Raw genomic sequence first — 26,331 nt, forward strand, 5'->3', positions numbered from 1 at the left:
TTTTAAAAGCTGCCTTCTCTTTCTACTGTCTGTCAGCAACAGATGCACGCAGCCACTTTCCTTTGTATGCACCATATTGATGATTTTAAAGATACATGCAGATGCTGTCTGCTGTTAAACACTTCAGAATTGTAATACGTAACATCAAGTGAAGCTGTGTTCTGTTGCAGACACTTTGTTGGCTGCTAACTCTGTGATTAAGGCTTATTTTAGGCCTCTGTTTACATCTTGCTCCATTCATTCAGAAAGCATTTGAAAAGCCTGTTGCTTTAATTGTACGAGTTGCACAGATATAGTTTGAAGAGCCTGTCTTGTCTTTTATAAATAATACAACTGTCTATTTATCTGTGTTTTCCAAGTGTGTTTGTGTGTGTGTGTGAGTGTGTACTGACATTGCAGGGTTTGCAAACAGGGGGCCTGGCTGTACACCAAGAGGAGACCCCGTCCCGCTCGGGGCTGGACCAACGAGGGCTGAAGCCACCTCACTGCCCCAATCCGGACTCCCTCCTCCCAGCACAACCTGCCCCTCGCTCCTCAGCCGGCCCAGCCCACCACCAGTACCAGCACCCCTCCTCCACTCTCAGTCACTCACACACAGTCTCTTTTCTCTCTCCTGCTGTGTGCCAGTCCCTCTCTCCCCTTCCACTTCCTCAAAGTGGCCACAGCTCCTCTCTTTTCTCTTGTCCTCGTTACATCCCTCCACCACTCTCTTTCTTCCTCCAGCTGTGAGAGCAACTGCCTGTTCCTCTTCAACTCTGCCAGTTAAACGGATCTCAGGTCACCTCTTTTCCCCCCTGACGACTTTATCTTCCTTCTTGACCTTTTTGTTTTTGGGTCCTTCCCCTCCGGAGAGACCGGTTGGTGTGTGTGTGTGGCGTGTGTGCGAGGGTTCCGGTGTCGTGCTCTCTGCCCCAAGGGATCCCCTAAAGGTTTTGACTGGAGGAGAAAACTTTTCACCACCATGAATGTTCAACTGCTGCTCCTGTTGGCCCTGGCTGGCCCTTTCTGCGCTTTCACACATGCAAGTAAGTGAAAACTGTCTCTATCCCATCCTGCCGTTGGCACACTGTGTCCCCTCGCTCCCTCCATGTGCCTACCCCACTACACTCTTTGTCTCCATTAATCCCTGCTGACTGAATAATAACACTCTAAATGCTGGTTTTAAAGGATACATTTAACACCATTTTTTATTTGTGTATTTATTTACAAATTCTAAAGACTTTATTTTTATTTGTAAATGTTCTTATTGTTCACTATCACTGTAAACTGCCCCTAAAACATCTTGCTGTAGTCTGGCCCATATGTTCCACCTTAGCCGGGAGTCACTCATCCAAAGTCTTGGTCAAGGGTGTTAATTGAACAAAGAGGGGCCAACTGAAGTGGATAGTCTGTTCTGAAACATTTGAACTTCCTCCATCTCACTTTCTTCCTCCTTCTCACGCTACTCCTGAGCTCTTGAGAAAGAGTCTGATTTGCAGTCACTGAGGGGAAATGTGATGTAATGGCAGGAGCTCTGCTGCCTCGTGTCTGTAAATTCTTGGCACTGGCAAAGAAAAGAAAAGGAATATCCTTTGAAAGACTCCCAAACTAGCGATCATACTCAGCGAGTGAGGGTTGGGGGGGGCTGAAAACTGTAACACACTCCGCTCACATTTATCTGAAAGATTATCCACCGTCTCCCATTTCTCTCTCACTGCAGCCACTTTCATGTTTACTCTGCTTTCTCCATGTTTCTGTGTTTCTCATGTCTTCCCTTCCTGCGCCTTGACCAGCAGTGTTTGCCCAGAAAGCAGAAGGCAGGGGGTGGGGGGGGGTGTGGCTGAGGGAACTGTAGGGCAGGGCTGCTTAGCGTGTGGGTATTAATAGAGAGAGGCTCTATATTTAAGAGGAGAGGAGCAAGAGACGAGAAGGGAGAGCACCCTGTACGTGATGAGCCTCAAGAGGCGCCCCACCCTCTTTCACCCGCATGTTATCAGTTCGTGCAGCACGCCGTCCCTTGGCATTTACCCATCTTTGGTAGGGTATCAAACTTTATCACTTAACCCCCCTTCCCCCCCCCCCCCAAACTCTCTTAATAGTCCCCCGCCTCCCTCCAACTCTCTGCCCCCGTCCCAGCTTGATGAGTCTCTGGACCCCGGGGGACAGAGTTGGTGTCGGCACAGGGGGAGCAGAGAGGGGCTGGGGCTATTTTTAAACAACAACCTTTACCAGGAGACGACGTGCCTGCACCATTACCATGGAGGTTTACTCTTTAAAAAGAAAAAAAAGTCCTTAAGCTTTCAGAATCATTCTCAGCCTCAGTTTTCCCAGGAAAAGAGGAAACAAAGAAAAATAAGCCCAACATCCATGGCTCTCAAATGGGGGGCTTTTAACTTCTCGCGCCTGCTCACTTAACTAGCTAGCCCCATGTATCCTGTAAAACCCCGCACCGCCTCCCTCACACTAGTGAACCCCCCCTCCTCTGGTCTCCTTCTTAATGAGTTTTGTCTGCCTCTCTGGGCCTATAACGTCCCCGTCACATCTGGCTGCTGAAGGGAGAGGTCAATGGCCTTTGTCCGTGCCCACTTCTAGAAAATGACTCAAATGTTGCGCTCATACTCCAAATATGAGACACATGCTGGTAAAGAGGGACCATTAGAGAAGGACAACTTCTCACGTAAACCCAGTCTCGTTTTGAGCAGGGGAAAAAAGCCCAGTCATACTTCCAAAGTTTTCCACAAGGAGAAAGGAACATCTGTTTATGGAAAGAACGTTTGAGCGGGGACCGAGCCCAGGCCCTGACGACCTGACGCTGTATAGCAGAGCGTCAGTAATGTATGTTTATTTTTGTGTGTGTCTCCTAGTCCTCTGTGAGCACAAGACACAAATGTCTCATATCTTTAGCACCTATGTGTGCAGCAGGGTGAGACCTGAGACACGGTGCAAGAGAAAGTTGGAGAAGAAAAGACAGAGCTGCTGACTAAGGAACACTTACACAACTGGGTGGGTGTTTTTATGATGTTGGATTGGAAGGTTAGCAAGATTAGGAATACATTAAGAGGCTTGTTTGATTAAATTGGAAGTCTGGGGTGTTTAGATTTAAAAAGGAAAAGTAGGGAGTGAGAAGGTTTAGAGTGATGCCACTGCACGATCTGTTTGTTTTGTCATTTCTACAGTGGCTGCATTTAAAGTCATCCCTGCCCTGATTCATTACATGTTAGGAATTTAATCAGACCTGTTCGGACTAAGATTAAAGGCCCATTTATCTGGACCCGTTTCTGCCCCTGGCAATGGAGTCCAGATGGGACCTTCTGCATGTTCTCCTATCCAAGTAAGACCATGAGGAGGAAGAAATCCGTTCATGTGCGAGAGTGGACGCTCATTGTGATAAGACTGGCTGAGAATATTCCACTCCAGTCTGTCTCGTGCAAAATCCCCCAGAGTGCAATGCATGGCACACACCAGTATCTCCACAGCTGACTCTCCTACTTGTGGAGCAGTGGTGGGGGGGGGGTCGGGTTTTATGCCGTGCGGCATCTCGTCAAAGTGCGTTCAGATGGGCAGGGCGCCTATCTCTCACATTTCTCTCCTCGAGCGCCGAAAAAACATTCCTGGGCTCCAAAGGTGGACACACTCCCTCACACCGTCTGCACGACCCTTTCCCTCCCACACAAGACTGTGAATTAGCAACTCACACACACACACACACACACACACACACACACACACACACACACACACACACACACACACACACACACACACACACACACACACACACACACACACACACACACACACACACACACACACAGGGGGGGGCCCTCAGTGACAGCTGATTGTGATCGTAATGGCTGGAAGCTGCTACTCCCTTCTTTCCTGTCTCACACTGTATGTCATTGTGTGCCTCCCTCACTCTGACACTCTCTCTGAAGGTTTTATTTATGCCAGGCAGGAGTGGAGCCTCATGGTGCCCCCCCCCCCCCCCCCCCCCCCAAATCTTTCTCACAGCTTTTTGGTGTATTCCTGTACCACTTTAACTATTTTTGTGTTACACTACACCTCTCTGTCCCCCCCTTGTATATCTTCATCCCATCACTAAACATTATTTAAGGTTGTTTGGCTTATTTGAAAAGGCCAGTAAATCTAGTCAAAGTTGTTTATCTGACACTTGAGACCTTGGGCTGTTTCGCTGCCATAACAAGTTTTTTTCCAGATTAGTAGAAAGAAAACATCCTCAATACACATTAGGTGTTTATTTTACTACTTGAGTTTGTAATTTGTCCTACATTTATTTTCTTAATAAATCAAATCTATTTCTTCAGACAGTATAATCACCAGTAGTCTTCTACTTGTTTTCATGTTGTCATTCACTTCTTGAGTGAAAAGAATACGTTTTTAAAACCAATGAATGAACCCTTTAATACATAGATAACAGACACACACACACACTCATACCCATAAACACACACATTACTGCATGAACTCACTGCCACTTGCTTGCGTTTGTTAACTGGCAGGAAGATTTTCTGGCAGATTCATGCTTCACGTGGTAGTGGATGTGAGGGAGCATGTGTGGTCAAAATGATGTAATGGTGGGTAAAAGGGCCCGGGTGCACCACCAAGAAAATGTGGAATAATAATGGCAACGCCACAGTTACGTAAATGTTTCTTAGTCCAGGTCTGGTCTTCTTTATATTGCTGGGATGAATAATAAACTTGAACTCCATCCACTTGTTCTGTATTTTCCTTGGCTGGGGGGTGCATGTTAGTCTGAGTCTCTTCATAGTGCCCCCAGAGTTCTGAGGTTTTAATGAGTTTACATGCTGCTCACATATCTAGTGACTGGTTGACCTAGAAGTCCTTAGCAGCTTTAGGGGTCCTGTTCTGGATATGATCCTGTGCTCCTACTCCCCTTGAGGATTAACAGAGGGTCACTTACACACATGCCAACCATACACACACACATCTTACTGTGAGCAAAGACAGCAAACCAGAGACAGACCACAATAGAAATCAAGCAGCAGAAATGACTCGGGGCTGTTCCCGCTCTCTCAAAGGTTTTCAGCAACAACAAACCCATCCTTAGGGAGTGGCAGAGTCATGGGGAGAAAGAAGGAGAAGAAGTAGATTAAAAGCACCAGAGAGGATGTGGACCGCAGCAGTCTTACTGTGTTACTCACTGCTGCAGCTGTATTAACCCCAGATACTCAGCACAGTGGGGAGGGAATACTACTCGCAGATAATTGTGGGAACTGTACACATAATGAAACAATTGTTGAGGGGACTATTACACATAGCGTACTGCCATGCTCTGTGAAGCACAGACCATTTTGTCATCGCTTACAGACTTGCCAAACAAACAGTCTGGGTCGCCTTTTTGAAACCCCCCCCCCCCCTGTACTCAGTGAGAACAAATATTTTGTTATATTTATCCCGCCTGTTGCTAATGAACACGATAGCAAACACAGGACTAGGAATAACTGCACCGGTTGTTAGACCATTCAAAGTTATTTTTACCCCTGCAAAGTATTCTCTATTATTTCAAGTATTTAGAGCAATTGGAGAAAACGGAGATGGAGAAAGCATGATGTCAGATGCTAAGTTTAGAAGATATTTCTCGCCTCTACAGGGAGAATGTTTCAGGGAGACTGAGTTTTAAAGGATTTTCGACTCTATAGAGATTTCAGGCCAACGTTTTGTCAGTGGAAAGTTAACTGTAGACCATAATTTTGTTGCCACTCTGAAATCTACCTCCTCGAATTAGAAGCAGCGCTGTCCAGGCATAGCTTTCAGTTGTGGCTGGGAGGATGTTACGTGGGGAGATGTTGCTAGGGTTATTGGAGAGAAATGATTAGGTTTAACCCGCTTCATAGTCCAGACCTTGATGAAAGACACAAGGCTAAATACATGTCTTCTTGCAGATGGTAAACACAAAATGGGAGCCTCAGTTTGACTGCAGGCACAGAAGGTCTTTTGAGATCTCATTAAACTTATTTACATATTATTTTTCCAAAATGTAAATCAAGATTGTTGATTTTACATATCTATTTGTACAAAAAAAGAGAAACTAAAGTAGTAAATGCTTTAAAGAAATATGGCTGACATTTCCTCTAGGTGTTCAGTCCACCATTAAATCAATCTTTCCTGGGTCTTAAGTTATTTTGATCAGGCGTTGTCCCTGCTGCCCCACCCTCCCTCCCTCCCGTTAATGGGCGGAGGGTTAACAAGCGTTCCCGCGCTCTCCTCACAGGTTGCGCACTCCAGAGGAAATGAGGCAGAGGATGTGGCATGCCATCTTGTAGACACAGAGCTTTAAAGACAGGATGGAGGGGTGGAGGAGTCATGGGGTGTGGTGCTCATGGAGCATTGTGCTGGTGATGGGAGACGTGTGAGAAAGAGGAAAGGTCATGCCATTATGTCAGGGAGGAATGTAAACATTTATATTGTTCTCTTTGACCTTTGTTGTACTCATCCTGACAGAAAGGGGTCTTTTTCTGTGTCAGCTGCCTGTCTTGGTCACTATGACAAAGATCAATTAATCGTTGTACGATTGTTCACATATCAAGACATATTATGTATTTCGAGCTTTTAAAAATAAACGTTTTATACTTAAGTGATTTTTTTAAATTATATCTAAGATGGGTGCCAGAATATACCTGTATTTATGATAACTCTAACAGATATTAAAAAAAGACTACAAATATGGACTAAATTGTTTTAATAATCCAACACCTTTTTTAAATCATATCTGTTTCTTCCTTGCGTTATCCTCCTTCCCCAACACAAAGGATTATTATTTTCAAAATGTCTATTGATACCAAGATAATATCGTTATTGTAAATTATTCTGACCACCATAACAATTTGGTGAAAATCTGATGTTGTGATGTTTCAGGAACACAGTACACAGATTGTATTCCTAAATACTAAAACATGCGTCCTCTCCCTGCAGGCCCCACAGAGATCCCCTCAGACCTGGACGTTGCTGACATCACCGAGGCTCCAAAAGAGGAACTCTCTGTTTTCACTAGTCTTCCTGCAACTGAAGCAGCAGTGGCGGCAGCTGAAGAAGAAGTAACAACAGAAGCGGCCGTAGTAGAAGAAGTGGCGACAGAAGCAGCCGTAGTAGAAGTGACAACAGAAGCAGCCGTAGTAGAAGAGGTTGTAGAAACTGTCACAGAGGAGATTCATGCAGTCGAAGTCAACACTGAGGAGGCTGTCGTTGAGACAGACGCTGCTGTTACTGAAGTCCCAGAGGCCCCTGAAGTCATCGTCACCGACCACCCCGCACCGGCGGAGGAAGAGGTCGTTCCTACAGAGGCCGTCCAGGCAGAAGAAGCGGTAGTCGTTGAAGACGGCACAGCAGGTGAGGAGTGTGCTTGATGGGGATGGTGGTGTAAAGCTGGTCACTTGAATTCATCTATTACTGTTAACTGATATGATACTGCAGACACTCTGTCAACTTCATGTGTGTCTGGCAGAGAGGGTTTAAAGGTCAGAAACGGAACTATAGATAGATAGATGGATAGTATTTACTGATTTCACCCATGTACTTTGTTCTCCAAGATACAAACCTGTTTTTCTTAATACAACACATAAAACAAGTAATTTAAGGTGCTCTCACTGGTCTACATAACAATCTAAAGATTTGAGAATGTCTTAAAATAGAAAATAAGTCTTAAAAGCCTTTAAAAAGTGTACTAACCCTTGTGTTTCTGTCCCACAGAGGGCATGAGTTCTGGCCAGGTGGTGGGCATTGTGATTGGCGCTCTGATTGCGGTGATCATCGCCATTGCTGTGGTGGTTGCTGTAGTGAGGAGAATGGGAAAATACTCGTAAGTACCTCACACACACACACACACACACACACACACACACACACACACACACACACACACACACACACACACACACACACACACACACACACACACACCTACACACACACACACAGCTTGAATCCATGTGAATGCAGAGAGTTGTATTGATGTTGTGCAGTGAGTCATCACTTCTGGCTTCCTCTAAATATGGAGCGAAAGAACCAGCATGAGCGTCTATTCATCCCTGACACATCCTATGATGAAATAACACAGGCAGTGATGTAATGGCTCCTGGACAGAGAGTTGTTCTGTGTGATATGCTGACCCTGGCATGCACAACACAAACTGCAAAGCATTTGGACCATAGTTGCTCTCTGCCGTTAAACATATTCCTCCATCGATCTTCCCTCGAGAGTCGTAGAGTTCCCATCTATGTGACAGCGTTCCCACGAACCACACCCTCCCATCTGAGAAAACGCTCATGAGCTGCATGTCTTGCTAATGATTGATGTTTCTTGTGTCACAGGTCTGCCAAGAACAAAAAAACCGGGAAGAGCGTTATGGTTTCTGTAAATTTCTCAGTCTTGATTCCTTCATTTAATCGGTTTAACCCCCTCGTGTCCCTAAATCACAAAAATGTAACATTCTCCTCTTCCCCAAAATCCACCAGCTAAGTTTGATGCATATTGCTGCTTTTTGCTGACACACAGTCCCAGGTGATTATTGGAATTAGCTTGGTTACTGAATCGGTGTCGGTTTTTGTGGCCAATGGTCTTCCATCAGGCTGGTTTTATGTTGACAGCTTGATTTGAGCCGCAGAAACAAAGGGACTGTGTGTCAGAATTTCGCCAGCATGTGGTCAACTTCTGTTTGGTGTTTAACTCAATACCTAATTATCAGTATTTCTGTGATTGTTGAAAAAAGTTTATTTTACTGTACATGTGGTCCAAAGACTAATTGCGTCTACTCCCAAACAAACTGACTTTAAAACAAAATGTCTCCCTTTCAGGTTTTTGTATGTAAACCTGTTTCATTTTTCTTACTTACTTTTGTACTTTTATACTTTAATGTTTAAATTAAATATTTTTTGTATTATTAATCATAACAGGTGTACAAATGAATAATCTTTAACAACTGAAACTTAGATTCTCTTACTACTAAAGATGCAATAATCCTGCTTTTTCAATCACACACTGACTCTCTTGTTTTTGATCCCGCAGCCCTTGAAGAAAAAGTCGGCCAAGCAGCCCGAGCGCACAAAGTTCTGGAAATTCTGAACTACTGAACTGTGACGTCATTCGCGATCATTAGAACAAGCACGACACCAGAACTAAACTAAACTAAACTAATCTAACCAGGACTCTGGACTGTTGCCAAAAAGGAGGGGGAGGGAGGCTTGTGTGTGTTAATGTATGTACTGTATGTATGTGAGACAAAACATCCTCACCTCCCCCCGCTACCTTCCTGAACCCCCCCCCCCCCATTGCCCGAGCCCCACCCTCACCCCAGGAGCCGCTGATAAATAAAACGCTCTGTCCTCCCCTACTCCCCTGGAGAGAACAAAACAAGGTGACAGCAGGATGTCACACAATTTGAGGCCTTTTCAAATGTATTATGTTCAATTAAAAACTTTTAGGAAAGATGGGAAGGGGGGGATTATCTGACTACTAGGGATACAAATCTCTCTGCTTTTTAAAGAGTGACTGATTTAGATTTGCATGAAAGGACATACAAATGGAAAGTACAGACAAAAACAAAAAGGACATTTGGAACTCACGCAGGAAAGGAAGCAGGAGAGACTGCTACAAATTCCACAGAATGTATATACAATGCAAGGGGACTACATTATACAGCTAATGACTTTCTCATATGATGCAGTTGCATAGGCTGGCATTTGATCATATGGAAGAATACACAGTAAACAGGCAGCCTCAGGCTATTGTTGTGGCTAACAGACCTTTAAAGAAACCCTATGCACCAGTTTAACACATCATCTCATATAGCCAGATATGTTGGCCAACTGTACGAAGCACTGTGTGCAGAAGTTGTTTTGACATAACACACTCGTGAGCTCTGAGGGCTAGCAGGAAAGAAAAGCCACCCTCATATACAAGAGTAACGTGACATTCTGCCCACTTTAACACTGACATATAAAAACCTAATACATATCTGTGAAATTTAGCAGAAGGGTTTGTGCCACTGTCTCTGGTATTCTCTAGGTAGTTTGGGGGATAACTTTTGAAGTGCATTATTAATGTGAATGACTTTTTAACTGCCACCCATTCCAAAAGAAAACAGCTTCTGTGACTTCTGGCTCGTTCCTTATAGAGGCTTACACACACCGCCAGTGGTTATATGACCTAGTGATAGCATTGTCTTGACAGTGTATTCATAGTACTTCTGTTGATAGTTAGTTTACCAGAACAGCCATCCGGTCTTTTAGTTGAGCTAACCCCAGATTGCGTGCACAGGATGACATTTTATAGTTGCACTTATAGTTTTAGTGCACAGTGTTAGGCAGCAATGCCCTGTTTTTGTTATTTTTTTGCAATTGTAAGTGTGCTACATGGGTGTACAAATAATGAAGTCTCAGCTTTGCTCCGCTTGCTTTACAAACTCGTTTAATACGTGCACTGAATGAGTCATGTAATGTTTAATGAATAGGCTTTTTAGACACTGCAAATGTTTGCAACGAAATGTCTTTGTTTCCCCTCCTCTGCTTCGCCACATATTATCAGTTCTAGGTCTTTAATTTGTGCCATCTGATTTGTTTGATCCCTTTTATTTAATTGCAGTGTTTTGTTCATACTGTTTCAATAAAAAACTGAAAACACTCTGATAGCTCTCTTGTGTGAATATTTCTCTCAAATATCTGTTTATTCTCCTCCCATTTTCTATCAGTTAGATTACGTTCTTGCATTTCAATCAAATCCTTCTTGAACAACACTGTATTCAGTCAGGCCAAAATCCTTCTGACGGTTAAAATCTGAGACTCTTATTTTCTATTTGCAAATGCACTTCACACACATCCTCAACAAACTTCCAGAGAGGCAGCTTCCACTCTGATTGGTCCACTCAAGAAAAGCAACATTTTTTAAAAAACAACCCCTTTTCAGTTGGCAAACAAACAGCACCAAATATGGAGGACCATATGGCCTCGTACCGTTGGGGCGGTTGAGCCCTCTGACAGTTGGGTGTGTTTTTTATGTCATGTTGTGGACTTTTTCATACGGTGCTGTTAGGCTGAGGCAGGGCTCCAACAGTAGGCTGCGAGTCGCACAGAGATGCTCTGTGTCTGGCTCCCTCTCCTCCGTGTGGTTTTAGGCAGCAGCCCAACGCCCTCCGCCCCAGCCCGTGCCCCACCGGCAGGCTTCATAACTCTCTTTAGCTCACTCTCTCGCCTCAGACTACTGCGGGGAACAATGGAGTCTTTTGAAAGGGGCAGATGGAGAGGCTATGGGCCGTGGCTGTGAAGCTGCTCTCTCTCCTTCAGCACGGGGGGAATTCTGTACATCGCTTCAGGGTGGAGTCACTTCCTGGGTGGGCCTAGCATTGATCATGTGCTTTTACACACACACACACACACACAAATACTCTTAGTGATTTATGTCTCTATGAGAGAATTTCTAACTATGTCCCCTCTGCAGATGAACACATGGTAAAAGTATCATAACAGCCATGCTCCAGCAAAATGTCCCAGCAGAGGCAACTATTAAGACACATTATAAAAGTGTGTGATTCACTCAGTCTCAGATTCATGACACACAGGTCTATGTCTCATATTTAATTATCAGACTTAAAACTGCCTGCTTATGTGGTGTGCAGGCATAAGTGTGAGCTGCATATTCACGTGTGTGTGTGTGCGGTCACTAAGTGTCTGGATGTACAGTATGTCATGTACTCCATTTGTTAGAACATGTACAATATATATGAATATATTTGTACAATTCAATAAAAAAAGTGTTGGTTCAAAATGTACTTTCCTTTTCTTTGCTGAAGTTGACTAAAAAAGTGTCTACGAGGAAGGAATAAACTGCTCAGGTCTAGCAGACAGATGAGGAAATGTCCTTCCCTCCAAATAAAACCACACTGGTATATTTATGTGTGTTTATGTTCATATTTCCCTGCACAGTGTCAACCAGAAATACCAGATCACTTATAGCTGCCTGTTTATGATATATTCCACACAGAAGAAACCTCTGGTCTGAACTGGTCTACATTTTTATTTGTAGGAAAACCGTTGGTGCACAGTCAGCAATTTGTAATCCTAACACTGTAAAGAAAGCACAGCTTGCACAACAAAAGAGTAATGAGGTGTTCCTAAATGCAGGAAAATAAATAAACACTATGCATCATCAGGCTAATTCTCTTACATCTGTTTTTGGCAGGTCAGGCTGAAGTGACGCGCTACAATAAGCTATGAATAAACAGGGTTAACTTAAAACTAAATGAACAGTGTGTGAGACGATGCATAATATATATTAATGGTTTATTGGGCAAACTTGTTGCTTACATTATATTACTTGCAGTTACTATGCATTGGTCCTGGTTATCATAGCAGTAGCTGCAGTCTCACAACATCATGAATAACCTGGAAAAGGGAACAAGGCGTTCTTTTTTCTGGGCAGCAAAAAAACACCTTCTAAACAAACATTTGGGCTACCCTTTTTGGTAACCTTGCATCGATTGCATCAACTCAATTTGTTGCGTATGCCTTCCTTCCTATGTATATTAAACTTTGCATTTTACAATTTGAGCAATTAAAAGACCAAATCAAAATGACTGACTGTGGTTTCCTACACATTTGTAGATAGTAATCCAGTCTTCAATGTGTTTTGTTCCTATAACTGGAATACTATTTTACACTAGTACTACACTACACTGTGGGAATAAGCCGGATCATATGGAGGATACACATACAAAACATACTGTAGAGGCCTCAGTTGGCCAGGGCCCAGGAACCTTCCTGCTACTATCATGTCAGAATAACTCATCGGCCTACCGTTGGGTGTGTCAGAAACAGTTTGTGGGCATCAGAAACCTTCAGTGCCTCTATAAAAAACATCACCTGGGGCCTAAGTTAAAAAAAATGCTTATTAATTTCAGAGGTGGGAAGTAGTGGTTTACAAATATTTTTCTGGTATCAGTACTTTACTCCACTACTTATTTTTCTGACAACTTTTTACTTTTCCTTCATTTCCTGGTCTTCTCTGAAGAAGAGGGACCAATGAAAACGTTGTCATTTTGCCGTTGATCAGCATCTAAACATTCATTAGGAATGACATTATTGCTCTATTAATATAAAGTGAGGTCAGTACTCTTTAAAACAGTTGGTAGTTATGGGTACTTTTACTGAAGTACATTTTGAAGTCCTTTACTTTTACTTGAGTAAAGAAGTTTAGTCAGTACTTCTTAAACACAAGTATCTGTACTACTTGAGTAAAGGATGTGTGTACTTTTGCCATCTCTGATTAATTTGTGTTTTTCAATTACAAATGCATGCTTCTACATCTACACATAGTGATTTGAAAGATTGATTATTGTCCCAGATGCAATAGAGATTATTTGATGAATTACTACACGACAGACATAACACTAATGTAAATACGCTCCATGTGTGTCATTAGTCCGCACCTCATCTCTTGGAGTTGACATGAATTCTCAATGATGGCAGTAGCATGGTGTAGGGTTGGTGCGTGCGAGCAGCGCCACATGTCAGAGCTGTAGAGTGCAGAGGGTGTGTGATGTGTCATGAATAAATGTCAGCCCATGGGCCCGTGGGCTTTGAGTGCCACAGACAGCTGGGTGGATGGGAGAAGGTGGGGCAGGGGAAGGTGGGGGTGAGGGAGGGGACAGGCAAAGCATGTTTGTGGTCAGATACAGCATATAGATGCAAGGAATCTTTGAATTTGCTTGTGTGTGGCAGCAGAGGGACAGTGAAAGTGGAGAAGGATGGAGTGTGTGGTATGTAAGTGTGTGTGTGTGTGTGTGTTCAATATTTGCATGGTGTTATACTTCACAGGGGTCAAGGTGCATCTCTAAGTGTGTGTGTGTTTGCAGAAGTGACAAGGGGGCAGTGATTCTGGAGGGCACATGTCTGTTTATTGGACTTAAGGGGATTATTAGCATGGGTGGTGTGGTGTGTGTGTGTGTGTGTGTGTGTGTGTGTGTGTGTGTGTGTGTGTGTGTGTGTCAGTACATATACAGCACAGTGGGCTACAGTTGTGTGCATGTTTACAGCATCATGTGTTTTTGCAGCGAACAATTTGCATTTGTGTTCTAACACATTCACATTTACATTTTGTTCCCTGCACATCTGGCGTCCCACGACATGAAGCAGTCAAATTCTATTTTGTCTCAGGGACATGACATGTTGTCGGATTACAGGCGAGGCTTTGTCTTCTTCGTGTGGCACATATCTTCTATGAGGGACCCTTATTGTTTCATGCCAAGGCCCTGCTCACTGATTGCCCTGATACACACACGTTGTGGACCACCTCTCCCTCTGTCCCCCCTTTGTCTCTCTGGGCCTATATGTTCTGGTGCTGCTGAATGTTTCATTGTGCACAGAGTCATCGGCACGAACCGGCGCCCACTGCCACAGGATACGTTACCATGCATGTAATATGGAGCACACTTCTGTTCAGTTGTTCTCGCAAATTACCTCCTTTCCTCTTTGCTTTCAAAGCTGTCCTTGAATATATAAATAACTTGAACACTTTTCGGTATATTTTACATATATACATCTTTTGTTTATCATTTGTATTTATTGTGTTCAGCTTACATCAACAGCATTTCTGGTGTGCATTCGTACATATGCATACGTATCTGCACATGTATCATGCATGCCATAAAATAGGTATTTTATTTAATATATTTATATTTTGAAGTTATCAGAGCAGTCCTCATTTACTATGATGCTGTGTTAAACACATTGTAGGTAAACAAAACAAGTTAACAATTGTATATACTGATAAAAACATGAAAACCAAGATAAGAGCAATACAATCAGCTAAAATAATGATGCTGTCTTAATTCAGTTGGCAGAGATAGGACAAATAATCGCCTAGAGGAAATGAAACATTTTTAAAAGGAAGGTAGGCATCAGAATCAGAATACCTTTATTTGTCCCACAGAGGGGACATTAACATTGCTACAGCAAAAGGTGAAGAAAACAATTAAAATAAAACACTATTAGATAAAAGGGCATGCACAAAAAATATAAAATGAAACATTTGAAACATTTAAATGTTAGTCATCATTTTCTAAATACTATTTAAACCACTGGCGAAATCAATCAATCAATCAATCAATGTTTATTTATATAGCCCAATATCACAAATGTTACATTTGTCTCAGTGGACTTCACAGTTTGTACAGAATATCAGTATGACAATACGACACCCTCTGTCCTTAGACCCTCACATCGTACAAGGAAAAACTTCCAGAGAAAACCCACAGTTTAAAGGGAAAAATGGGAGAAACCTCAGGGAGAGCAACAGAGGAGGGATCCCTCTCCCAGGACGGACAAACATGCAATAGATGCCGTGTGTAAATAAATACCTTTGGTATCAATGATGTCCTCAAAAGTCATATTCAGCTTTTATCACTTTCTAAATGTCCTCCTAATCCCCTTGACATTTTGCTTCCAAGTTCAAATGTATAGTACCAGGGTTATTCTCGGTCAAACCAGGTGATGCACAGTGACCTTAAGGTTGGCAGTGAAGCAAGTGGCCTATTTGAGTCATGTGAGAGAGGATGCATATCCTTAACATGCCATTAACATGTAGTAGCAACTTAGCACGCACATTATGATTGTACATGATTAGAGTCAGGGAATCTGAAGCACACAGCTTTTGCAAAGATGTTCTCACCAAGCAACCATGATTCAGCAAAGTACAGTTTGTTCTCTATACTTGCAATGAATTGCTTTCAGTTCTAGAAAACTCATACCTTCTGTGTGTAACATGGCTTCCAGTCGATCAGCACCTGCTTATACGATGATTTGACGTATGTGTCTTACCATTAGACCTAATCCAGAACTGCTCATCATAATTCCACAGCTGCAATTGCCATCAACTGTGTAAGACATGTTGGAGCCTTGGACATGCCTGGAGTGACGCGCTAAAACAAGCTATAAATAAACAGGATCATAGTCAACTTGAAACTAAATGAACTGTGTGTGAACATCTTATGCTGGTAAATGCAGTGTGTTCTTCATTGTTTATGTAAGTTCAACACAACACACCTTGTCAGCAACTTCACTGCAAAGTTTGGGAGGTTGAGTGTAAAATACAGAGAAGGCGAAAAAAGATTAGAGAGAGGTCTGTTGTTTAAGATCTCTCATTATAGCTCGCAGTAGTCTGGCATGTAGTTTGATAGAGAAACAGCAGTCAGCCCACATACAAAATTACAACTCGAGACATACCATGCATGTGCCATGAGAACACCACCCATGTGCTGCACAATGTTACAAATGTACATGTGGGGTCTGGTTCACTCCTACAGGCTCTCTCAAAGAAGTCCTTTTATTTATGTTGATCCTGCGGGTTGAAATAATGCAATGTGAAACCAGAGGGTAGCTTTCTATCAGTGTAGGTGTGGCTTTTTTATGAGCCAGTGCCCTGCGATTCAATTCACAATTGTTGGGGGAAACAGAGAGCTGCTCAAGGGAAGATAACAAATAGCCTACTCCTGCACACCATTAATCTCCATCTTGTCAGCTTGGTTTTTTCAACAGCTGTGAAACAGAAACGACTTTGAAGTGAGGATATTTAGATGTGGCCTGGCTATAACATCAAAAATAATATTGCCAATGAACCAGCACATGTTTTTGCAAGATGCAATTGAATCAAGTTTTAAGCAGTATTGCATTTGTATTAACTGCTTTGCAAGCTCATATTAATGTATTATATTTTTCTATCATAATTTAAAAAAAAGCTCAATACTTATACTGTATTAATTGCAACAACAAACCGAATGAACACACTAATATAACAATATACCCTTAATTATACACATTTTAAAATGCTTATACCATGTAAACAACTCATAGCGTTCAGTTTTGACGTAAATGAAACTGTATTTAACAGCACACTGAACTTCTTTTGAATGAGACCTTGGTATATTGCGCCCTCTATTGGCTAAATGAACACACTGCAAGGGTAGATTTCAGATAGAAAATTAGATATGCTATGGCAGTGATTTTTAAAACAAGTTGTATTCATATTTGTCAACGCCTTTTTTTGTTAAGGCGTGTTTTTTTTTTTGTTAGTTTGAAAATTCAAAGTTCTAGATAAGCATAATAACAAAACATCAGTTTATAATATTTTACAATTTAAATTTGGTTTCAATCCTCTTATTTTAAATGAAAACATTTGTAATTATTAATATTCTTATTATTAGTCATTATAGCCCAAAACTGAAATGTAGATAGCATGATTATTTTGAATTTTTAGACGACTATATTTCTAGCATAATTTGTGAGTGCAAGCATTAGATTTGTACATTTTAAAGAAAAACATGTATTTATGTTCTCGTTTTAGTCTCTAAGGTGAGTGACAGCTGCCTTTTGCTCTGAAGAGTTTTCTTCCTCTTCTTCCAGCGCCGTAACAAGCCTGTTGCTGATTGGTCAACATTTGACATCCACATTTGCTGACCAATCAGAACACCTGATTCCCATTGGTACATTGGGGAAGAAGAAACAGATAACAGAACTGTACACAACCTGCACGACAGGAACATTTCAAACCATTCTACGGAAGTTAGCATGTTCGGGAAGTGTCACGTGCAGGTTTGTATTAACTGTCAGTGTTTGTAACGGTCGTTCTATCCTATATATAGCCAGGGCTTGCGAGCTAGCATTGCAGCTAGCACAGCACTGTTGAAGCTGTAATGGCGATAACAGTAGATTTATTTCACTTGATAAGTGCAGCATTGTTTTAGGACATTGGCGGTTGAAGGGAAGTCAATCGTGAGTTGTTTCCCTATATCAGTCGGGGAGTGTAGGGCTATTTTAGAGAAGCCAGTTGACCTTTTTAAGCTAGCAGCCTCTGTAGCATAACAGTAATATGACGACGTGTTGTGTGACCAGCTAGCAATGGTGCAAGGACGGGGGAGCATCATCAAGCCAGGTGAAGCAGAAGCGTGTGAAAGCTAATCCGAGTTGTGTAATTCTAATATAAAAATAGATAATTGCTTTTTTATACATCTATTTGACGTGTAATAAGTGTCACTTAAGCCTCTTGCTGCTCAGTTGAAAATAGAAGTTGAATATTACGAAAACTGGCTCATATAATTCAGTATACGGAAAGGCCCTTTTAATGGTGCTGCAACCATTTTCGATTCTGCTAATATATCATGACTCGGTTGTATCTGTGCACATAGACATTTCTTAAAATAGTGAATGGATAACAAATATAAACACGAGCTATAAGGTCTTTGTTTACATTTCCTCTCGTGCCCCCTCAGTTGCCTAATAACTGCTTGTAATGCAATTATTATGTAGGCTGAATTTAAATGCATACAATTCTATGCAAACTGTTAACGGATAGTTGAAGAAACAATTGAGTATTGCTGACTTTAATGCTTTAAGAGCTAATGCGGCTGTGAGGAGCAGGTGGAAGAGCACGACAAATCAGACTGTCACCCATGATGAGCCTGCCATTTTGTCTTACCAAGCATCAGATGATTGAATGTTATGTTTACATGTTTTGGAGTAATAAATGAAAGGTAGCTATTCAAAATAAAGACTTACATTTGAGGTATGTGTAGCAGCTGCCAGTTGTGAAAAGGTAATCTGTAGCAGGTGGTGTACAGTTACCATACCAGGGTAAGTAAGGTAATCTGGGGACAGATTAGCTGTATTTTAGGACTGTACTCTCTGTAGGCAACGGGCAAATACAAATAAAACACTTAAAGGATATGACACAGTGTAGCAAGGCGGGGGGTACATACATTATTGCGGTGTTGGTACATAATGGATTTTGTTTGAATGATTGGGGTCCATTAGCATACATTAAAAGAACAGGACCCAAGGGATACTCAGCATGCAAATGACTAAAGAGATAAAGTATGTCTGCTCCCACACCACAGCTGTTCACTTTGATCAGATTGAGCTTCTTCTTATTCAGTAGTTTAGTCTTAAGTGTTATATTATATAATGGGTTTAATCGTTTTTTTATAATCAGTTTTTTTGTTTTCTTTCTCCTTGCAGCATAAGAAAAAGCCTTTATGTTCATCCGTCAACAAATCATGTCTCTCTCTCTGCACTGAACATTAAAATGGTAAGATGGCGTGATGACAATTCTACACAAAACTTTAATGAAATGTTTACCAACTGGTTCATATTTTAAATAATAGGAAATAAATGGTCATTATGGTTAGAATTTGTTTATAAGCGTTATATAATTGTATATCTTATTATAAGTTATTATATATTGTTCATGGCTGATAAATTATGTCCAAACAAATCAATAATAGACATAAGATGATGAAAACAATAACATTGTGCTATGTTTACAAATTGGTATGACCATTGTTGTTATTAGTAGTTTAATTGTTTTACATAGTCATTTTGATCAAGAGATAAACGATCGCCTGTGATGCATTGTTTTGCGTTAAAGTATAAATAGTGAATGATTGGTTAATTTGATGGGTATCTTTCAGCTATGCTAGTTGTGGGTTGCTAAATGACAATATTTTCTTTATCTTTTCAGTAGGTGTGACAACTGTAAAAGATCCTGTGCGACAAACTTCCTTCAGAGAGCTGTATACAACCTCCACAAAGATGGAGGACTCTCCTCACCTATACATCTCAGAATTTATAGAGAATGAGGACATGGATAAGATGGACATTAATCAAGAGGAAACCAATATTGCATCCGACATGGTTAAGTCACCATACCAGGACACTGAGAGGGACTCAAACTCTTTTCAATGCCAGCACTGTGAGAGACACTTCACCACCAAACCAGGCCTGGAACGACACATGCACATCCACACCTCCGCAAACAACGATGCTCACAAATATAAAACCAATATTTCACTAGCTTCGAATCTGGAGCAGTTGCACCATGAGAAGGTAAAGCCTCTGGATTTAGCAGGCTCGGCCATGCAGCTTCATACTTCATCCACCACTGGCTCTAATACTCCCATTTTGTCCTCTGGTGACCACAACGCTCAGCCAGACAAACCGGGAGTGTCAGAGGGGCGTCATGCTTGCAAGTACTGTGAAAAGATATTCACTACACATACCAACACGCGACGGCATGAGCGAAGGATCCACGAGCAGCACCTGCAAGTCACACATGTGGAAAAAGCCCATCTGCCCCAAGAGGAAAACGTTGAGGGGATGTGCAGTGAAACAAACCAACAGGAAACAGAGCTTGTTGACAAAATGGCACCTGCAGCTGTTCTGGAGAACGAAGTGGGACACGCAGAACAATACATGCTTGACATTTCTAGCAATATTTCAGAGAATCTTAGCTTTTATATTGATGGAAGGATAGTGTCAACAAGTACGATCAGTAGCTGTGAAGCAGCTGAGGTTCATTCTGGGTCTGCAACTTTAGTTGGACTGGACGCCCTGATTCTAGACCCCACCCAAATCAGCCAGGTGTTAAATACAGATTCAGAGATGTCTGGTCAACCACTGGCCAGGAGAAGAACCGCCACACCTCCGCTTTTACCACAAATTAAAACTGAACTGGAGTCTGACGTGGTTGTGTCTTCTTCCTCATCTTCACTTGTATGTTCTATAATAGAGAATCTTTTTCCTCAGAATACAGAGGGTACAGTGGTGCAGAAGGAAAGAACTGTGTTTCTGTCTCCAAAGCTGAAGCAGCTGCTGGAGAAGCAGGATGGCCTTAAACTCGCACTCATCGCAGACGGCCAGAAGCCTTTATCACCCGTCTCTCTGTCTGTGCTGCCTGCAGGGACAGGACGGTTCAAAAGAAGGACTGGGTCTCCTCCACCGAGCTCTCCACAGCAAAGCCCTAGAGAAGAAACGGCAGATAGTGGAGATTGTGAAGCTGTGAATACAGGACAGACGGAGACCCAATATAGTTCACCTGCGCACAAAACAGCCAATGTGAAGGATGACACAACCCCACCTGAGGAGGAGCCACAGACGGAGAGTTGGCCTCCCTCCACCGGCGGTAATTCCTGTAACCAGCAACCACTGGATCTCTCCAACACAGTCAAAAGCAGTGAAGACGTAGCTTCAGCCGATTCGGCGCTGGATTTGAGTTTCCAAAAAACAAATCATGGGGAATCTGAACTGATGTTAAATTTTGTTTCACATGCAGTTTTAACAGAAGGAAAATCAATTGAAGGCATGATGGGAATGACCTTAATCGATAGTTTAGAGCAAAATATAAGCTTCATGAATCCCGACACCTCCTTACTGACAGACTTCACCATACTTACAAGTCAAGATATGATGAGCCCAATGCAGTCTATGGCAGAAGGGCTTGTTTATGGTCTTGCACTTCCCTCCAATTCCCTGACTCCATCACCCTCCCTAACCCCGCTCTCCTTGCAGCCATCTTCACCGTGCACCATAGCATTCACCACCCATGCTTCACACACGGGGCTCTCCACTGCTCCTTCATTAATCACAGTGTTGGCACCGTCACATATTTCAAACCAACCAATCCAGGTATTAGCCCCCGATATATCACAGGTAACCTGCACGGAAAATGCATTACATTTTTCAGAGTGTGATTTAACTACTGCATTTGCCACTTCAAATGCTGCCGACCCTGTCACTCTCTCCCAACCTTTTCACCCGACTCTAAATCTACCTAGCCACATGTTTCTCTCTGATCAAATAACACTCAATCCGCCTATATTGGAGTCCACTCCTACGTCAGAAGGGCAATTCACACCCACTGTAACTTTCAATGATTCCCTCATCAACTCGTATAACCTAACCAGCAACACGGTGTTGATAGAGTGCACAATAGCTCTTGAAGCCCCGGGGAGTATAGTCCCTGCTGCAGTCACCTTACAAGGAAACACTGCTGAGCCTCCAGCACCTACACAGATGGTTGTTAATCACGTCGAACAGGAGCAGATTGTATCAGTGCCCAACCCGCAAACTGAAGACTATTCTATTCTGATGTCATCCATCGCAGAATCAGTTACTCTATCCACCACTGCCGCCTCAGTGCTATCTGATTGTCCTGCGCCAGTTGGTGAATCAGGTCCTGACCCAGAGCTTGTTGTTAACGCGGAGCCATCGACCATCAAAGAGGAAGAAGCTGCTGACGGCACTGTTTCCGCCCCTGAAACCCCATCTAAAACCTCGCCTTCTTCTGAGAAAGCCGAAGAGGAGGACGCCTCAACAACTCCCAGCGATGCCCAACAGCAGACTTTCACCAAGAATTTCATCTGCAACGTGTGCGATAAGCTTTTCCATTCAATGAAAGAACTGGGCCATCATGTAGGTGACCACGCTGATGAATGGCCCTACAAATGTGAGTTCTGCGTGCTGCTGTTCAGCAAACCCTCCGCTTTGCTCGATCATCGGTCAAGCCTCCACGGGGTGGGCAAGACTTATGTTTGCAGTGCATGCACGAAGGAATTTGTCTACCTTTGCAATCTAAAACAGCATCAGGAAGAATTACATCCCGGACAGCAGTGTACATACACAGAAGAGGAAAAGGGAAAACTAAGACCTCAGAACTTCAATAACTTAACAAAAGTCACCACGGAGACCTCAGTGCCCGACGCTGCAGAGGAACTGAAGGTGAAAAAGGAAGAAGGGGAAGTAGATGAGGCTGCTGAAGAACTGTTAACAACTATAAAAATCCTGGCCTCAGATGGAGCCAAACTCAAAGGGCCGGATGTTCGTCTTGGCATCAACCAACATTACCCCAGCTATAAGCCCCCTCCGTTTCCCTACCATAACAGGTCCACCACGGGCACCTTAGCTTCAGCCACAAACTTCACCACCCACAACATCCCACAAACCTTCAGCACGGCCATTCGATGCACCAAGTGTGGGAAGAGCTTTGATAACATGCCAGAGTTACATAAGCACATCCTGACTTGTGCGAATGCCAGCGATAAAAGGCGATACACCCCCAAAAGGAATCCCATCCCACTACGCCACTTTGCAAAAACTCAAAATGGAGTTCTATCTACCACTAACTCCACTAACGGACTAAATGCGTCGAACAGACCCAGCCATTCAAACAGGTCCAAACCTAACCAAGATTCAGCAGTAAATGTGAAGTTCAAGGTCATGAGCAAGAGGAAGAAAAAGTTGGTCCAAAGGGTCATGCCACAGAGGAACAAGTCAGTCCCTTCATCGAATAAAATGTCACCCGCACATGTGGATGAGCAGCAGGAGATCTTCGTCTGCCCGCACTGCAGCAGGGAGTTCACAATGCGCCGCAGCAGAACCAAACACATGGCCGTCTGCCCCAAGAAACCCAAAGAGGTGAAGAAAAGGAAAGAAGGAGGCATCTCTGTGACGAAGGAGAATGATGGACACCTGCACAGAGGAGCTGAAGAGACACAACAATCCTCACCTCTGCATAAAACCAGACTGCAGACTTCTAGCCCCGCTAAAAGACCCGCCATCCTACCAGTGCAAACCGTCCTGTCAAACAAAAGAAGTAAAATAATTATCAAAGAGAGCACACAGCTGAAACAAGACACGCCCACTCTGAGTGAACTTCCCATCGTTCGCACTTTTAACCCCTCTATGCGACAGTATAGCCGAATGCAGCACAAAGGGATGCCCATTAAGATCACCATAGTGAAACCACAGCAGGCTGCAGCGCAGAGGGAGGAGCGGCCCCCCACCCCGGGCCCAGAGGACAGCAGCAGCTCTGAGCACAGTCCAGCAGTCTGAAGGGGATCCTCAGGTAGTTAATGTTTATTTAACAGTTCATTTAAATAATAAAAATTACAATAATCAAGAGCTCTGTATACAAAAAAACATTGTAAACAAAGAAATTACTTAAACAGTCATTCCTAATTTGCTGATACTGATATAGCAGCCTCTACAATATGCAAGCCTCTTAACATTATATACAGTATATTTATGGAATAAACATTTTGGAAAGACAGCAAATAATATATCAGCACTGCTCCATCCCTAAAAAAACCAAATAATTAAAATGTTATGTATAGAATATATATATATATATAAAACAAATCTTGTGTTCTTGAATTAAATGTTTTTTTGTTTGTTTTTAAGGCATCTTTGAGTATTTAAAAAAAAAAGCACTACAAAATATTAAATGTTTTATTATTTTGAATGAACAAAAGTAAAAGCAGTAACCCATTGATTTCAGCATCCTAACGTCCATCTCTTTGTTTTCCGGACCTTGCTGTGAAGCTGCTCATACAGGAGAGAACTGCTCCCCATCACACTGTAAAGCTCATGGACCCAGGTTGCATCATACTGTACAATAAATGACTGATTTGAGGACGGATAAAACGGACGACTTAGCGGTGCAGTGAGTGGATGTATTTAACTGAGAATCTGAAGGCTTTTCTAGTCGCTCTGAGTTTTGTAGAGTTCTCCTTCAGTTCGTAAACTTTCTGTCAACCGCTTGGATTTGCACTTTGAAGTTAGTCTCACTGCTACGTGTCACAAATTGGAAAGGAAGTGGGACGACGTGAGGCTGGAAGGATGCTCTCATTTCCTACTTTCTGGGTTCTTTAGAGAGGATGGCAGGTGGCAATCATTCTCAGCATGCATTTGCACTTTTCCTTATCTGTCTTCTGTGGCCTTTTGGTTTGAACTCTTTCTGCATGCTGCAAGCTTATACTACAGCTGTTCTCATTCAGGAGGGATTATGTTGATGCAATTAGGCCTTACACACGGAATCTGATGTTGATTAAAATGAATCGGTGTAAGTATATAATAATAATAATAATAATAATAATAGTATATAAAAGACACATCAAGATTACTTCTAATACAACAGAATCATATAAAAGTAGGACTCTATAGTTCAGTGTAATAATGGCCTTTAGCTACCTATACACATTTTTGTTAGAGATATCAGCAACATTAACTACAATTATGAAAGTCAGTGTTTTAAATGTTGTAAATGTAACCTGGTAGATTGAATGCTACCGTCATTGCAAATCCAAAAGAAAGTAAAGTATCTGGTCGGCATGTGATTCAATGTGAGTTAGAGAATAGTGCTCCATGTGCCCTACAATATGACTAACTGCGGCATAAGGGGGATAAACATAGCTCCACATGTGGAATCTATTTTGGTTGGCAATCGAATTTGTCTAAAAAAAATCTTTGCGGAGTAAGATCGAAACAAAATACATCATGTTTTACAAAACGGTTTTCCTACGAAACCTCTCTTGTTTGATTTTCGGGGTTATATGCCACAATAAATATATTCTTTTGGGAAACAGTTTGATGCGTTGGCACTGCAATTCAAAACAAAAGCACTGTATAATTTGTACAGCTTGGATGCGTCATAGCCACTATTACAATAGCTAAGTTAATTTCTAAACAACACTGACTGATATTTAACTCCAGTGCTTTGTCTTTGCTTCATTACTTTCAGAATTCTATTGACTACTATATATATTTACAGTCTGCTTGTAGGTTTTTCTCCTGCACCAGTTTCACAAAATCACTGTCAGAATGATCTGTGTTCCCCCCCCCCTCCCCCCCCCCCACTAACTATACATCTTCATTAGATTAGAAATACTGTCTGTTTTCTTCATTGCTTATAATCTGCTGTCAACAGTTTATTGTGTGAAGTGTAGTTAATTACATGTAGAAATCACAACATGGAAATGTGAGATCAGTGGTTGGGTATTTTTAGCTGGAACACCTACTGTATACACATGGAAATGTCATGGAGTGAGTGCAATGAGTTGTATCTGTTGAATTACATTTTGTATAAACTATTAGTTTGAAGATTCAGTGCTATACAGGGTAATAATTTAATCATCATGAACTGATTTATTTTTATTTAGGCAAACTAAAGCTTGACAATATCTTGTATCTGAGAGATCTCTATTTTAAATATTTGCCTTTTCAAACGTTATAGCTCCTTCAGTGTGTTGGATGTACAGGGCGGTTTTTGAGACTGTTATTTAACTGTGAAAAGTGCTTGTAGCATTTCAAAGTGTTAATTGAGTCATGTTTATTTATTAATAATTTAAAATCACGTTGTCAATATCTGAACAGTCCTCTGTATGATTTGCACTAAAGTTTTTTCAAGCGAGTGTTAAAAATAAATGGAGAATGTTAAGATTAAGTGAAGTTTGTGTGACAGTTTCTTTTGTAAACAAATCAGATGAATCACATCATTGTTGGATTTTTTTAAAAGTAAAAGTGTGGATTTCCTTTCGGGAAATTAAAGAATAGTCTCCTGTTTTATTTTCCTTACTAGAAAGTTTTAAAACGTCCAGGTGGTGGCACACTTTCCTCACTTTGAAGAGCATCTCTCCTTCTCTCCCACTACTGTTAGAAAATCCATCTACAGTACATCAACACATGTTCTTATTCTATTTTTTAAATAGTTCTCATTTCT

General features: G+C 42.0%; 2 protein-coding genes across 5 annotated transcripts; both read left to right on the plus strand.

The window, feature by feature from the left end:
- The first annotated feature begins 538 nt into the window (after positions 1-538).
- Positions 539-10,640, plus strand: si:ch211-156j16.1 (uncharacterized protein LOC564557 homolog). The gene is made up of 4 exons (XM_034209110.1): positions 539-1,025; positions 6,934-7,347; positions 7,708-7,816; positions 9,022-10,640. Exons 1-4 carry the CDS (start codon positions 962-964, stop codon positions 9,026-9,028), a joined length of 594 nt encoding a protein of 197 aa, XP_034065001.1. The 5' UTR covers positions 539-961; the 3' UTR covers positions 9,029-10,640.
- Positions 10,641-17,459: 6,819 nt separating this feature from the next.
- On the plus strand, positions 17,460-26,060 carry prdm2a (PR domain containing 2, with ZNF domain a). Of its 4 annotated transcripts, none has more exons than XM_034209447.1 (4): positions 17,460-17,594; positions 19,017-19,086; positions 19,519-23,679; positions 24,156-26,060. In XM_034209447.1, the coding sequence occupies exon 3, from the start codon at positions 19,590-19,592 to the stop codon at positions 23,664-23,666; it is 4,077 nt and encodes a 1,358-aa protein (XP_034065338.1). In that variant the 5' UTR covers positions 17,460-17,594; positions 19,017-19,086; positions 19,519-19,589; the 3' UTR covers positions 23,667-23,679; positions 24,156-26,060. The 4 variants fall into 4 exon arrangements, with proteins under 4 accessions (XP_034065338.1, XP_034065340.1, XP_034065339.1 ...); XM_034209449.1 differs by having other exon boundaries at positions 19,522-23,679; XM_034209448.1 differs by lacking the exon at positions 17,460-17,594 and adding an exon at positions 17,602-17,934.
- The last annotated feature ends 271 nt before the right edge of the window (positions 26,061-26,331 follow it).

The sequence above is a fragment of the Gymnodraco acuticeps genome, unplaced genomic scaffold (assembly GCF_902827175.1).
Source record: "Gymnodraco acuticeps unplaced genomic scaffold, fGymAcu1.1, whole genome shotgun sequence".
Lineage (NCBI taxonomy): Eukaryota > Metazoa > Chordata > Actinopteri > Perciformes > Bathydraconidae > Gymnodraco > Gymnodraco acuticeps.